The following is a 17,027-nucleotide window of genomic DNA, read 5'->3' as shown; positions in this document are numbered from 1 at the left end:
GTCTAGATCCCTGTTTTCCTCCTCAAGGAGCTTCCCCTCACTAATCAAGGCACAGTGAAGCCAGGCTGACCTGCACGAGTCTGCGAAGCCACACGGAACATGCGCACTACAGACCGGCTACGGGGCTTCTGTGTCTTCTCGTTCTTTCTTTTACCAGAAAGTGCCGTAAAGTAAGTAACCTTGTTAGATCAACTCACTTTCGGAATGTTCTGGCTGAGTGGGTGACAGAGCTTTTCCACTAATGATAATACAACAAGCTCTGACTTTCAGAAAGTGGCTTGCGACCATCCCCTGCATGGCACGGTCCACTTGGCGTGTTGGCCCACTCGGCCCCACGCATTTGACCTCTCAGGCAATAGTGTGTGTCCAGAGAAGGTGGTGAACTCCAGCCAAGGGCTGACTCCATGACCGGCCCTATCAGGGCCTGCTCTGGACCACTGGGGACAGCAACCAGACTCATCAGCCTGCCAACACTGGCCACTCCCTGTGTGTAAAGGGACCGAAAAGCAGATCACGCAACCAGGCTCCTGGGAACAAGTCACGTCTCCCAAGTCCTCGCTAATAAAATACATATCTCTGGACAACAGAAAAAACACAGGAATCTGCGTGGGGTGTGCAAGTAACTGCTCCTTTCTAAGTTTACTATTTTTACGTGTTACAACCCAATCAAGAAACTGTATGACAAAACAACAGAATATAATTAAGCAATGAAATCTATAAACCGTGGAACAGAGAGGGTGGGAAATGGAAAATGGGAAAATACGGAAAACCTCGGAGCTCCGGCTTAACCCTTCCACTGGCTTCCCACATTAGAGACCATGACTTACGAGCAGGTATAAACTTTCCTGATGCCTTTGTGCTTGATCCGATTGTGACGGCACAGGCTGTGCGAGGAGCTGAAAGATTTGTCACACTGGCGGCAAGGATGCTTTTTCATTTGCTTTATTAGGAGAAAGAAAGAAAGTCACTTAGGAGAATAAAAACAGAAAACACTCAAAAAACTAAGAATTCTTTCCTAAGAGTTTAATACTCATAATTGTTTAGCGATATAGTAACTAAACTAGAAGATTCTTTTTAAAGATGTTAATAAAATGAGAAGGCAGGGCTGGGTAACCAGGAAGAGGCTAATTTCTAGAGAATAGGACAAACTATCATAGAGTAAAAAATTATGTTTTTTTTTCCTCAAAAACACTTATGTTTTTGATTCAACACAAACACCCCGATATTTGAAATAAGAGAAAATGTTAAATAAATTTTCTTTGCAATAGGTGTAATAAATGTTATTTTTTTAAAGCAGATAATATATGAAAACATAATTCTTCAGTAAATACCAAATAAAGCCATCACTGAACTTACTGTATCCAGAAAAAATGTGTCAGCTTACCTGATGTGCCATTTTAAAATAAATATCTGGATAATTTTAAACAGTTTAACTTTTCCCCCCCTTATTGGGTAATTATTCCTTATATAAGGGGAGAGTTTTCCAGAAGGCCTTTTGTTTTAAATAATACCATTTGGTCACCTTAAGAACACAAAAGTTTGAAACTACTTTATGGAGACTGCCTGTTGGTATAGGCAGCGTCTGTATATATTTGCGAGGGAGAGAGAACAAGAGAAAGCTATGGAGAGAAGCATAAAAATCAAAAGTTACCAGTTTCCTACTTTGGCTAAGACATGTTACATTAATGTATTTCCATGGTAAAGTAAAATTAGTGGCTTAATTTTAATATAACAAATTCTTAAGGTATGATATGCATTGCAGTCTGCAATGAAACAATGTATCACAAGGAAATTAAATCAAAAAAGAGCTCTTGGCCTCATGAATGGAACAAAATTTGGCTCAATCTTCATCAAAAATGAGGCTGAAGCGGGAATAAGTTCTCATGGGAATAAATTCTCTCAAATAATACTACTTCTGACAATAAGAGATGAGCCAAATGATAATGATAAATATATTTTTAATTACTTTTACATCAGTCATCTGACAAACATATCCTGGTAAGCAAATCTATTTAAGTGGCTGAGAGTTTGGCTCCGGATTCCTAGAAATAGGTTGGCACCTTGTCTCTACCACTCATGAATCGAGTGACCTAGGGAAAGTGTCTCTACCTGATAAGCATCCACTCCCCAACTTCGAGGTGAGGGTCACACCAGTGCCCCTCTTGGAGGGTGCAGGGGAAGAGAGGGATTTCAGTAAAGGGTCAAATATAGTGCTTGGGACACAGAGAAATCCTCAATAAATGTTCTTTTATTAATAATAGTAAAGTTACGTATCCAAGTTTCATTTTAAAAGAGTGGAAATGTTGCCTTTTAAATAAAGCAAATCAGTCTGGCAGGGGTTTAAAAAGGTCTTGAAGCCAGGCAAAGGCAAAGGAGGGAGTTTCATCTCCATGTTAAAGATGAGAGCCATTCCACTGCTTGTATTGCATATTTTACTGTTGTCCTACTAAGCATATACTCTGACAAAAAGACAACGAAGTGAATACCAGTTGGTATTCTTTTCCCAAGGGCATTCCTTCATAAAAACTTGTGATCACACGAACTGGACCATTAGTATTCCCTAGGCAACTGGATGAACATTTATGTAGCCTGAGAAGGAATACGAGGTTACATTTAGAATAAAACTTTAAGTAAAGAACAGTCATGAACAGTCCTACTATGTTTCAATAAAGCTATTTAAATATCTACAAATATCTAATTCCTTCTGAATTTTGTACACATAAAATGGACAATGTTAAGATCACCTGGAAGAGTCAAAATACTAGCCGTCTTTCTAAAAGCAAGACAGCTGCAGCAAGAATTCTGAAGGATGCAGAGAACTGAAATTTATCTTTCTAACCATACGATGGGCAAGAGGTCTGAGAAATATAAACTGCATTTTCTATTTAGGTGAAGGGTTTAATATTCCATTTCTTGTTCTCATGTAGTTACATTAATAGCAAACCAAAATGTTTTTTCCCCTCTTTAATTCCCACCCTCCCCCTCAAATCCACCCCAGACCTATGGACGTTGTCGTTTCCTTTTTTTAAGAACGGGATCTCTGAAGGCGGGGTGTCTCCCCCAACACGCTTGAGCGTGCACTGGGGCCTGGCGCACCCCGACCCGGGTATGGTCCGTGGCTCCTCCTGGGGCGCAAACCCAGGACCTTCTGCGTGTATAGCAGATGTGCGAACCACTACACTATGGAGCCACCCCCGAAAATTTTGATAAGAGAAATTGCAACAAAAAAATCCGCAGAGGATAATAAATTAAATGAAAAGCTGCTTAGCCGAATCAATAATTACTATTTTCAAAAAGTTGACGTGTGAGATATTCTTTTTCAACATCTTTATGAAAAAAAATGCAGAAATGAACTATGCAAGTTCAAAACAATGGAGCAGGGTTTCAAAATCACTCATGACAAGAAAATTACAGGTTTAAACATCAGTTTCCAAATCAAACCTGCTGCGTTCGCAGAACCTAACAAAACAAATTACTCTTCTTTGTTAAAATTTAAATACTAACTTATTTAAAGGCGCTTTACCTAATTTATTTTCATAACTGTACCTTTAATATTATAATAGTTCACACTGATACTTTATGACACAGAAAGAATTTTTATCAATCAAACAAAAATAGAAAAAATGGTATTAAGTATAAAGCCTATCAGCGTCTGTTTTCAAAACTTTTAAGGTCATTTACTTCCTTCTGGCTTCCATAGACTGTAGGCTGATACTGAGAGAACTATACCCTTCAGTGGACTTTTTATAGTTAAGAAAAGAAACATGTTTTCCTACTTGATTATTAGTTATTTTGTTTTTAAAGTGAACTCTTTGAAGGAATAGGAAAGTAATAATAATAATAATAAACTGTCAGATTCTGAAGATTTTTGTAAAACTTTGCAATAAAAGTATCAAATAAACACTTGGGTATACTTCTTAAACTTCCTCCCTAATCTCTAATTTTTGACTCTTTTATCTTCACATACTTTAGGAAAGAAAGCATTAGCTCTTCTTAGCAAATTCCTTTGCTCTGAATGTGCTGGCCTTGGGCTCAGGTCTGAGCTCTGGGATTTAAAATGCCTCTGAAATCCATTGTTTTCGGATGGCACTTGGTGAATGTGTCCTGCATTGCCACTGGCTCTGTCACAATCAGACATTTCCCATTCTGATAACTAATCCCTTCTTGTCTCTGGCTTGAAGGCCTCTTTCTGTGTCAGGGGACACTGAAGAAGTTAGGGGGAGAAAAGTCACATCTTCCACAAACCCATCTGGCTAGACATTCATTTCACCTTTTCCTGAGACTGAGACCTCCACGAGGCATTGGCCTTGCACCAACATGCAAACAGCCTCCTTGATGACCAAAATATCCAGAAACATCCACAAATTTAAGATTAAAGGGAGCGGAATTATTCCCGCACTATGCTGGACACACACTCTTCAGCTCTATCACATTTTTATGAAAGAGGGAAAACCAAACCAACTATAGGATTTAAACGTATCACAGCAGCAATCTCTCAGGATTTAATTCCTAAGCTCTGGACCCTTTCACTTGGGAATCTATTTTACAGATAGACCCACACACGGTGGGTACAGTTCTGCTATAACATGACATACACATAACACGTGTTATAAATCACTGCACTATGCAAAGTCAGGCAATAAAAACTACAGGGCTTCCATCAAAAAGTAAGCTAGGGGCATAATACTCAAAACTGTCGGTGGCACATTTAATGAAACAGCAGCATGGCTTTAGACATGTTAAATGGTTAAGAAATACACAGATACTGCAAAAAAATGACACTTTACCTTGAAAAAGACCTGCAGTTTGCTTGTGGAAGTGGGCGCGAGAGCATTGTGGCTTGCTGGGTTTTTGTAAAGTGGTGAAAGGGGCGGGGGTTGGGGGGTATCTGAAATTGGAGGGTCGGAGGGAAGTTGTAACACCAGGTGTGAACCAGTGCGACTCAACACAAGGGGAGAAGAGGTCGCAGGTGGAAGGCTGCGGTGTGTGCGTGTTTTGTTTACTCCTACACAACTCCATCCCCCAGTTTTCTGTGCCCAGGGATGAAATCACGCATGAGCAAACTTGGAATTCACATTATGCTCCAATTGTTCCCTGACGTATCAATTGCGTTGGAACAAATTTGCGTTTTCAACACAGAGTTCTAATGGCACTGCTGTATATACAAGGTTATTCACTGCAGCACTGTGTCATGGGGGAAAAATGTGGGGTCCATCAAAGGAGAACTGGTTAAATACACTATATGTGCTCGTATGCAACATTCTTGCCATGTGGCTGTAGAAAAGAATGGAAGATTGCAGTGCACCGATGTGAAAATGACTGTAACATACACTATCTGGAGAAGAAGCCAGTGCAGAAAGTTATGCTGCCAAGCTGTGTTCTGTTAGAAATGGTAAAAATGAGGACATATATCCATCTATGATGCTACTTATATAGAGAAACCTCAAGATGCATAAGAAACATAGTGATTATGGGGAGCAGGGGTAGGAATAAGGCTTTTCACTGTGCTCCATATTGTTTGGATTTTTCAAACATGAATATAGCACTATTAAAATTTTTAAGTCAGGTTTACTGAGGTATAATTTACAAACTGTAAAATTCACTCTTTTGAATGTATAGTTCGAGTTTTGACAACGTGGATACACTTGAGTAACTTCCACTACAATCAAGATATAGAACAGTTCTATCGCCCCCAATGCAAATTCCCAAGTGGCCCTTTATAGTCAACCTGTCTTCCTTCACCCAGCTACTGGCAACCACTGATCTGTTTTCTATCCTATAGTTTTGCTTTACGCTGGTCATATAAATGGAACCATATTGTATAGCAGGTAGTTTTTCTGAGTCTGGCTTCCTTCACTGGGCATAAAACATTTGCAATTCACCCACGCTGCTGAGTGTATCAGAATTCCATTCCTTTTCACTGTGGAATAGCATTCCATTGTATGGAATTAACAGACGAAACACTTAGAGAGTATACCTCTTCCTCCAAAGAAAAACCCTGAACTCTACAAGTTTTTTTTGTTTGTTTTTGTTTTTGTAATTTCAGGGTGAATTTCATTCCCCTGTACTCGCACTAAGAACAGAAGCTGTGAATCATCATCTCTATATCCCTGGCCTTCGGCAAACAGAAAAATACTCAGTAACTACTCCTCCTGTGAATGAATGAATAAAGGAAAGAATAACTGAAGACATGATTATCTGCTGGAATAATACGAGCATGATTATCTGCTGGAATAATACGAGCGGGTTCTGCACGGTAATCAGAGAGCAACAAATTTAGGAGAAAGTGCTGGGCACAGAACAAGCACTGGTTAGTTTTTGGAAAATGGGTGAGATGTGAGCGTGTTTAAATACTGATGAGAAAGAACCTACAAAAAACACGAAGATGTTGTGGACAAAGGCAAGAGATGAGCCCGTGCACAGGGAGAGGTTCGGGCAGAAGAGCAGGAAGAACGCGTCTTCCCACGGGCGGAGACCAGGCGCGGCCGCAGACAGGCGCGGCGCTCACGCGGTTAGCGGCGGGGAATGAGGAGGGGACCAGCAAAGTGAAGGCAAAGCTGCCGGCAGCCGCCGTTTGCTAAGTGAAGTGTAACATATATGGTGTATGTAGATACTGGGGCCTCCATTTCCTTTCTTTTATTTTTTCCAATTATAAAAACAACAAGTGCTTATTGCAAAATAAAAGAGGAAAGATTGCTTCTAATCTCACCGAGTAACCGCTGTCAATTTCTACCTATGTATTCTTCCCATTTCTTTTCTGAAAACAGATATTTATGTGTATTATGTGTATAAGAATGAGTCTGTATTATAAATTGATTTGTAACATGATTTTTTCATTTGTAAAACATACGGCCACGTGTATTTTTGATGTTTCTACATTCTTCTTAATGCATGTATAGTATTCTATTCTATGAACAAACCACAATTTAACTATTTTCTGTTAATGATTTAGGTTATTTCAACTTTTTAGTAATTGCAGGTAAATATTTCTGTAGTCAACCAATTATTTCCTTCGTATAAATTTCTGAAAGTAGTCTTTCTTGTTTGGAAGTTGTAAAAATGTTAAGGTTCTTTGTCACTTCTTGCGATGCTGCCCTCGAAAAGGATACCCGCTATGTAAGTCGGTGCTTGTTTACCAAGAGTCTTCGATGCCGGGTCACTATTCCTCCGCATCGCAAAGTAATAGGTAAAATACTATACTGCACTTCGTTTGCTGTTTTCCTCAATGCCTAGTGATGCTGGACATCTACCCGCACGTTCCTGAGCCACCTGTGTTTCCCAATCATGTCCTTCCTGTGGTTTTCTATGGAGTGAGGACGGGGAGAATGGCAGGCAAGGAGGTCCGAGAGCAGACTGTTCAACCTTGTGGCCCACAGGGAGGGCTTGGGGTTGCCCAGGAGTGTGACAGGACACTAAAGGGGTTGAGCAGGGCCTGGCTGCCAAGTGCTGAAGCAGGAAACCAGGGCAGAGGTTGTCTGTAACACTCAGGGGAGACATTACATGTCCTGAGCCTGAAAAGTCAAGGTGACAATAAATGGCTGGATTTTGTATATATCTCAAAGATAGAGGGCAAGCAGCATTTGTGGATGGGCTGGATGACCGTGACTAAGGAGAGAAAAAGAAGGGGCAAGTATTGCTCCAAATTCTCTGGCTTGGGCACCTGGTGGAACAGAGTTACCAGTTACTAACTGGAAAGTAGGGGAGAAACAGGTTTAGGGAAGGAGAGGGATCAAGGGTTACATTTGAGATACATTAAGTTCGTGAGGCTCATTGAAGACCTAAGTAAAGATACATTCCAGTCTGGAACTCCGGGGAGAGGTCCAGACCAGAAATATACATCTGCCAGTCATTAGGACATAGACGGCTTTTAAAATCATGGGCCTGGACGAGAACTTGGTGAGAGCAAAATGGACATATCAACGGTGATAGGCTAGACAGACGAGAAAAATCGAGAAGCGCTGTCATTGGGACGGAACGAAAACCGAGAGAAAAGAGTGTCCCGGAGGACGGCGAAGAAAGCCTTCCAAGAGTTCCCTGGCAGACACGCTTCAGACAGGTCGAAGACGCCGCCGCCCAGGAAAGCCAAGGACTCCCGGGTGGTGACACCGGGCAGCTCGACGAGAGTGGTGTGGGCGGCAGGGTGTGGAAAGGCCTGAATGGGAGGAGAGACGCAGGGAAGATCAGGCCAGAAAACGATGCCAGAGAGATGTACTGTAAAGGGAGACAGTAGAGGGGTGAGTGGGGTCAGGAAGGTCGTTTCGTTACAATAAGAGGCTCCACGACACCCTGCACGATTTTAGGATGGCTGTGAAAGTTGAAGATGCGGGAGAGAGGACAAGTATGGTTGTGACCTCCTTCAGTGGTCAATAAGGGGGCTGAACGGAGTACATAGATGAGGGGCTGTCCTTATGAGGGACACAGAGTCACCCTTTGTATCGAGAGGGCAGAGCACTGCGATCAGATGCAGAGGGGTTTTCATGGAGCCGTCTCTCCTTCTCTGGACAGTCCAGAGTCCACGGCCTCGTCCTCAGCCCATCACTGACTACGTCTAGGGCTTTATAAACTTTCAAAGTCAAGCAAGTTCACATCCTCTGAAGACGATGATACCTTCCTTGCCCTTCTGAGACAGTCTTCCCTCTCCCCTGGGACTCGTTCCCGCCCTCACCGCCCTCCGGGCCAGCTCAGCTCAGCTCCTTGGTGGGCCCTCCTGGCCTCTCCAGCCACCATCCCCTCTCACCCATATCCCACACAGTTGCCAGAGCAAACCACTGGAAACACAGCCCGACACGTCATTTCTCTACCTAAAACCCCACTGTTACGCTCAGCAGCAGGGAGTGAGGCTCTTGGACCCTCCTACCTCGCCAGTCCCAACCTCCCTTTGCATCCTGCCCAGCATGTCGCCCTCCGGAATTACTCGCTGGCAGCCACTGGGCTCGTCATGCTGGTCTGTACCACATCCACGCTCTTCTTGCTGCTCTGTACCCAGGGCGAATTCCTCTCGTGCATCCTCCAAATACCTCTTTGGGTAGAATTTCTTCCGCGAAGCCTTCCCTGGCATCGCCCAACCCCGGCCGATTGCCCATGAAACAGCCACGTTCAAATCTCTGCCTCCTTGTACCCCAGACATAAGCCCAATTCTTCTCTTCCACATTCTCATACACGATTTTCGTTCATTTCACTCTGCTTTCCTCCAACCTCTCTGAAGGCTGAACTGTATTTTAGTGCTTACTCTATTTATAGAGCCTCAACAAGAACTGAGTTGAAATCGGAATTGAAAGCACCTTTCACTTAGTATTTAATTAGACACCATCCTGTGATTCCTTCAAGACCCTTGTTTCATACCCAAACTCATACTCGTTTTAGCTTTTAAAATATTTATGCTTTTTTTTTTCTACCCACTTGTAAGCATCTGCAGGGCAAGAATTATATTTTACACTTTATTTGTATTTCTCCATGGCAAATGCTATGTAACTTGATAAGTATTAATAGAATGAAAGGTACATGCAAAAGAACACACATGGTTAAAAGTTAAACATTCCCAAAGTTTGAATGAATGGGCTGTTCTAAAGAGTTTGATAATTGTACATTATTCCTATAACATACAAGTACCCAGTCAAACCATAGACTTAAAAATAGTATAGACTGATAACATGAACAGGTTTAAAAAAACCTATAGTCTAATATGTCTCTAGTTTTTCTACAGGTTAGAAATATGCTAGGAATACCTAAAAATTATAACTCAACAAAGCTGATTTTTTAAAAAAGGAAATTCAAACAGGAGGGAAGTAGAAAAGAGTAAAGGGGGTCAAATATGTGGTGACGGGAGATTTGACGTTGGGTGGTGAACGCACATGCCATACACAGATGATGTATCATAGAAGTGTATACTTGAAATCTATATAATTTTATTAACCCATGTCACCCCAATAAATTTAATTAAAAAAAAAGGAAATTCACTGAAGAAATATATAACATCATTAGCATACCTACTAAATAAATAAAAGATATATTTTTCACTCTGAGAATTCTCAAAACTTTTCACCAGGATAAATAAAAAAATAACGCTTCATAGGTATTTGTTTCTTCGTCTATTCATGTTAGATCCGGATATAGTGAGTGTATGCCCACAAAACTGGAAAGGTTCCATTCCCTTTATATAAAGATCACCCACAGTTATAGATGGTGAATTATAAGAAATAAGCCCACTTACCCAAACCGCTCATGTTACCTTAAAAAATGTCTCCTACACAGGCAAACAGCCTTCTCCCAAGGTTTAAAATACTGTGGATCATAAATTCCAAAGTCCTTACTGAGAGAATTTAATATCTAGGACATTAGTGAGATTTTCCAATTCCTGTCTCACCATATCCAAGAATATACAAATAAATGGGTATTTAGACAAGCACAGAACAGGAAACTCAACTTACATATGTGTGAAAGCACCAAGAAAAATAATTTTTGAGTACTACGCGATCCAAGTTTCTACAAATTGGAACTGAGTGTTTTAGGGAAATATTTAAACATGGAGAATAAATTTAGACCAGAGGCTGGCAGGCTTTATCTGTAAAGGGCCAGACTTAAAGACTTTAGGCTTTGCAGATCATAAAGCCTCTGTTGTAACTATTCCACCTTGTAGTTCAAAGGCAGCCACAAATAATGATACATAAATGAATGAGTGTGGCTGTGCTTCGACAAATCATTTACACAAACAGCTGGCTGGCCTGTGAACCATAGTTTGCTAACTCTAATTCAGACCATTGTCTTACATTCTATGGAAAACAGAGCCAGGTCTCAGCCACTGGCTCTTAGACATTCAGGAATCAAAGACCGCATGCGTACGAAAAAAATCTCTGCGGTCAAATTCTTCTGGGCCTGGTTCCGTTTCACCCCGCCATCACTTATGAAGGGTTGTCCTATCTTCTAAGCCTCCTTGGTTCCTAAGATACATGCGTCCAGATGGTGGCATATTACTTCTCGATTTTTGTTCTCAGAGAATCCAGTACTCAAGGAAAGACTACTGGATGGTATATATAAAATGTTTTTCTTCTAATGTAATTTTTAATACAATCTTTTTTGCTCTTTTTTAATCAAAAGCAACCTAAAAGAGATCATTGTGAAAGATATTTTCCCCTACAATCTTTATTTTATAAATAATGACTTAATACTGTTACAGAATAAAAAATTAAAATATACTGTCTGAAGACCTACGCAGACTCTTTCTACTATGATTTCCACAAATCGAGACAAAAGAAAATAGTCATTCCTTTTAAAGATAATCACTGTCTGTATCAGATGATCTGTAAGAAATCTGTTAATAACTCCAAAAAGCAAATAAGCAAACACGAATGTGAAAAAGCTAACATTAGAACTGACTGATGACAGTTCTCTTCTTGTTGGCCCTAGTCCTACGTGATACATTAGTCTTTGGGCTGTCTAAGTAAGCCATACTGATAAGGGGCTGCTGGCCGGCATCATCGACTATCGAATCTGAAGGTGTGAGAACACGTGACACCATGGAGAGTCCCCATGGAGAGGTCAGGGCCCCAGTGTGAGCACGCACCACCAGGCAGCTACTGAAAGGCTCGTCTGTGTTCTCTGTCTTGGTGTTGATCCCAGTTTTGCAATTACTTGGCTCTGAGCGGATATGAAGAAAAGACATGGCTCGTGGATCGCCTCTTTCCTTCCAGAACCATCCTTCCAACTCTCCGTTTGCAGCGCCGCGAGCGGCACATTCTGGCCATTTACGTGCACCTGCTGAGCTAACGGGTTTGACGGAAGCTTCCTCCTTGCTCACACTAGGCCCCGGCTCCTCTGCCAAACCAGAGGTGATTCCCGCCCACGAACTGGGGTCCGTAGGGGCTTAAAAGCCCACACTCTGACGTTCAGGCAGAGCGGGGGACTCTGGGTTCTAAGGCGGCTTCTGGCACAGGGTGAAATTCCGGAAGCAGGCCTGCACGCGTCCTGGGTCCGAAGCTCTCCCACCTATAACCTGGGTGGGAATGCATGACCTCTCTGTGACCCTCTAGTGCTATTTTACGATTCCTTATTAAGTCAGTCATGCCAGAACGGCCTTCTATTTCCTTTGACGTCCCCACGGGTGGCATGAAAAATGATTTTCTGGTTGTTTTGGGCTTCGAAGTAATATCGACTTACAATCATGCACTAAATTCTTAAAACCTAAGAAATCTAATGTGCCTGTTGGATTCAGGAACATATTTTCCTAAAAAAAGTACAAATTAATGTTGCATTCCTGGGCAAGCACCTGAAAGCCTACTCACGTGGTACAGCAGAACCACAAGACTGGCCCGAAATTCTAAAGCCTGACAGGATTTCAGTACCCATTTACTGCAGAAACCTAATCCCACAGCAAATCTGGGCCCTTCAGGTCGTAAGAGAAGCTACTTTCCTCCGCCCTCCCTCGGCCCCATGGGATCTGTACCTACGCTCCACCTGCCAGGGATGCCAGGACAGGGAGGGCACCTGGGGCACAGCAAGGGACTGAGGTCTGACAGGTAATGAGGGGAAGGTATTCGGGGACGTCGCTCTGGGTCTGGGACAGGGTGCACGGCGGGAGTCGTAAGAGAAGCTACTTTCCTCCGCCCTCCCTCGGATCTGTACCTACGCTCCACCTGCCAGGGATGCTGGGACAGGGAGGGCACTTGGGGCACAGCAAGGGACTGAGGTCTGACAGGTAACGAGGGGAAGGGATTCGGGGACATCGCTCTGGGTCTGGGGCAGGGTGCACGGCGGGAAGCCGAGGCTTTGCCTTAAGGCTCTAGCAGCATGAAGAGAGCAAAATCCGACCTTAAGCAAGCCAGGAGGGGCAGGACCAGGGGCCAGGAGGGGAAGGACCGGGGACCAGGAGGGGAAGGATCAGGGTTCAGACCCCCTACAGCTGCGGGGCAAGGGGACCAGGGAGAGGAGAACTGGTCTGTGACGGTGACGGAAGTCAGTCCCTGGCTGTGGGCGATGTTTTTAATAAGAATGTTCTTAAGCCAGCAAGTCCCGGTACATTCACCCACAGCAGAGGAGACAGGGCCAGGTCTCAGATCTGTTCCATCTGGCGAGGGCACAGGCCCAACATCAGGGGAGCCTCTCCCTCCTGAGACCGAGTACCATGCGAGGGATAAACAGGAAGGGCCCAGGAGGAAGTGTCTTCCTCAGTCTGCAAAGTAACAACGGCCCTGGTGGGTGACGCACTGCAAATGCCTACGTGTCTGCCAACATCTGTGTCACTCTGGTGGCCGTAAGCACCCAGCTCTAACCAGTTATTTCTTACTTGCCTGGCAGGGGACTGGCTTTGCAGAGAAGAATTCCACGGGCGCTGTGATTTGAGTGCAAAGACGCAACCTGGTACCTGTCGCACCAGCACGTTGAGTGATTTTCTCATGCCTCTTTAACGAGTCTGTGCTGGCCCCTTCCCTTTTGGCCAGTCCTTCTGGCCAAAGGCTCCCATCTGCCAGGCAGCAGGGCAGAGCGGCAGGTGTAATCTTTGGTTATAAAAAGCAGTGAGTGGAACTGGCCGCACGGACGGTCCAGAGCAGCCCCGCTAACCAGTGCTCTGGTTAATTCGTTCCTCGTTACCCAGAGGCCCTGCTCTCGAGGACTCCCGGCGGCTGGCAGGGGCCGCTTGCGTGCGCATTGCTCCAGGTTTCTGAAACTCTTACTGCAGGAAGATCCTCTATGCCCCTGGAAGGCCACCGCTGGCTATAATCCGGCCACACCCCAAACTCATCCCAGGCAGTGGCTAGGACATACGAGCCACTCCAAAGCATCCCATGACTCTGCAGGGAAATTTATGAGATCCACTAACGACTCCGAAGCGCTATTAACCACAACTGCCACACACTCTAGTTAGGCACCAGGTCCCCAGTGAAGAATAGACTACTACTCTCAACATCTTCCCAAAAGTACAAACACTCATTCATTCATTGAATGATGCCATAAACAACTTTAACCAAGACTGAATGCCTAAATTAAAGCGATGACGGGGAGGAAGTCATATATTTGCTGTTTCGTATCTATAATGAAAGATTCAATGAAATTAAAATTAATCCGTTTTGGCAATACCAGGCTTTCCTGCTCTGCTGAGTCGCTATTTCGGCACAGCGCTCGAGGCTGGACCGACTCCTGCGTCTGCCGTTTCCCAGCCACAGGACCTGGAGTGACAAGTCTGTCAAATGAGATCAGAGCCAGCACCTACCCTCGTGAGCCTGTTTTATGGATAAGTGAGATGATAAACAGTGCGTGCCACACGGCGAGCCCTCAATCAGCGTTAGCCGCCCTGTCACCGCCGTCACCACCGCGCCTTCCAAATTAGACCAAGTTACCAAAATCATCAATCAAGGGAACCCTCACAGTTCACCGGTTCGGAACATTTATACACGATCAGAGCACACGGCGCTATCTCCCCGGGCAATCTGGTATATAGGCAGACCTTCCCGATAACCGCCAGCCTGGCAGAAGCAAATGACTACGCTGACCCGAGACATTTATTTAGCCGAACATAATTTTCAAATCCCTCATACGTGTAAAGCATATTTGTATCTCATCTTAAACCCCAAAAGACTGGAGGCTGCTTGTCACCTCACACACAGTTCCCTCTGGGTACCTACAATGCAGGATACTGTGAGGTCACTAAAACATACGCGACTCCCATTTAAAAAAAAAAAAAGGAAGTTACAGCTAAGAGGGATTCAGTGTCTTCCAAATCAGCACCCATTCTTGATCCGCTAATTCAAGAAATATTTTTCGGCTTCCCACGAGCTAGGGACAGATGCCCCAAAGACGCCACGGCGGGGAACTGAAGAGGAAGAAATGATCAAGTGTCTAACGGGAGCGGCACCCACCGTGTACTGGTGAGTACACACATAAAGGAAGCACATGTTGCCATGGAAACGCAGGAAGAGGACCTGGTCAGTCTGAGGGAGGGACCACGAAAGGCTTTCCACATGAGGTGATGTCTCGGCTGAGACTTAGAGGGCTAAGAGAAGTGAGCCACCCAAAAGGTGTGGGCTTTCAAGCGAATGAATGCCCCAGAGACAAGTGAGCGGTGTTTAAGGCACCTCTGGTCGTTAAGTTTGTCTCACGCACATCGTCTGAGACATGGCTACAGCAAGGGGTAGATCAGAGGTGACCCAGGAAGCCAGGGGATGACCTCGAGTGCAATGGGGACATAACACTTAGCACAGTCAGAGCTGCGCTTTTAAAAAACTTTTTCTGGCTGGAGTGAGAACAACCATCCGGGCAAGAACTAACAGTTGCCTGAACAAAGATAAATGGGTGGACTGAAGGGTATTGAGTGAACGGATGGGGAGAGGGCTGGGCAGAAGGAAGGCATCGCCGAGTCATACTGGACACCAAGCTTGGGCTGTAGAAGCCTGAGGAGGGCAGGGGGGTGGTGTTCCTTGTTGGGCAGGCTTAAAGCTTCTCTGAGCTATCCAAGAAGCCGAAACTTGATAAGTGGTTGGATTTCAGAGACCGGAATGCAGACGAGAAACCACAGCTGGAGACAGAGATTTGGAAGTTATCTGCACATGTATACGAGAAGTGAAGTTATGAGAGTAATTGAAATTCCCCAGAGACAGGCAGTTAAATGCTTCCAGCACAGAAACCTGACGACTGTCTGGCAACCATGAGAAAACGCAGGAGTGCAGCGTTCGACACTTAGGGTAGAAAATTCTTTGAGGAAGAACTGCCAATCGTGTGAAATACTGCAGTGAGGTCGATCGAGGTAAAGTCCAAAAAAATGTCCACTGGACTCAACAACGAGGTCACAAGTGAAGTGGGTTTGGTGACAAAGGCAAAGCCAAAGCCCAAAGGTGGTCAGCTGAGGGTAAAGGGGAGTGTGGCAAAGTGCAGATGGGAAGGTGCTTGATTGGCTGTCTGAAGGGAAGAGAAAAGACAGAGCACAGAGTGTTTGAAGTCTAGGGCTTAAATGCGAGAGGGGCGACGTGAGTTTTCTGATGGGACAGAACAATGAGAATAGACACCGGTGTGTCTGTCTAGGTGGGACATCTGGAGGTGGAGGTTCCAGTCCGATTCTGCATGGCAGAACTCACGCATTAGTTTCTGACTCACGTTCAAGATTCTTTTCATTTTACCAGCTTACAAAGGCATTTCTTTCCCCGCCCCCTCCCCACCCTTTAGTTCTTTCAGGAGGCTGAGTGGACAGAACCCAAACTGTAATCTAATCTGATGTGCCTCATTCCAAAAGGCAGGGGCTCAACTTCTTCAAAGCTAATCCTAAAATCCTCCTAAGCCAAGCGTTTCCTCAGTGATGGACCACTGCATCTAACATACGCTGGCTTCAGGGCAGGCTCCGTGCTGCAGCCCAAGGCCAACAGTTTAAGTACGTGTTAAGTTTGATCTTATACTCTAGGTCCGATAATTGTCAGGCGTGCCAGACAAAGACAGTGTAAGGGGAAAACAACAAAGAAACAAAGAATTTTGAAACGTTCCAGGATGGTTCCAGAAATCTCAAATGTACAAGAAATAAACGGACTGAACTGCTAGGTAATTATGGTCTGCTCCTGTTTCGACATTTGTGAAATCCAGTTTGGGTGCCAAGAAAAGATTTCTCCTAGAATCATCACATCAGATTCTGAAAGAACTACTGGCAGGGTATTTACACTGTCAGCTTAGCAAGGACTGACCCTCAAGAACTACCGAATATTGACAACGAATATTGTGAGATGCTATGGCCTATTTGAGGAGCCTGAAGCTGAGATGAAGTAAGCAACGGGCTGCTAAAGCCATATATGTTCCATTACTAATTAATTTTTATATGAAGAGACACTGAATTAAGTACAGTTAGACCAAATAAAATAAAAACATCTTTTTGCAGTTTGTGATCGTTGTAATTGATGTTCAAAGGCAGGTTGATACCGTTTGGAGGGTAGCTAGGTAAAACACATTAGCTTCATGAGCAATTCAAATAAATAGTTCGAATAAATAAATTAGATTACGAAGTAACACTTAAGCACTTCAAGGAACAAACTCTTCAAAGATATAGTATATACTAATTA

General features: G+C 43.9%; 1 protein-coding gene across 12 annotated transcripts in view; it reads right to left on the bottom strand.

Moving 5' to 3' along the window:
* ZNF532 (zinc finger protein 532) overlaps window positions 1-17,027 on the bottom strand; it is a 91,044-nt gene that overhangs the window by 5,547 nt on the left and 68,470 nt on the right. For 11 of the 12 annotated variants that reach the window (XM_025048085.1, XM_015590815.2, XM_025048083.1 and 8 more), the window contains one exon: window positions 828-940. In XM_025048085.1, coding sequence (XP_024903853.1) covers window positions 828-940 — 113 coding nt within the window. The remainder of the gene's footprint in view (window positions 1-827; window positions 941-17,027) is intronic. The other variant, XM_015590817.2, reaches the window with a different exon arrangement.

Source organism: Pteropus alecto, unplaced genomic scaffold (assembly GCF_000325575.1).
Source record: "Pteropus alecto unplaced genomic scaffold, ASM32557v1 scaffold14, whole genome shotgun sequence".
Classification (NCBI taxonomy): Eukaryota; Metazoa; Chordata; class Mammalia; order Chiroptera; family Pteropodidae; genus Pteropus; species Pteropus alecto.
This window is presented reverse-complemented; position numbering and strand designations above follow the sequence as displayed.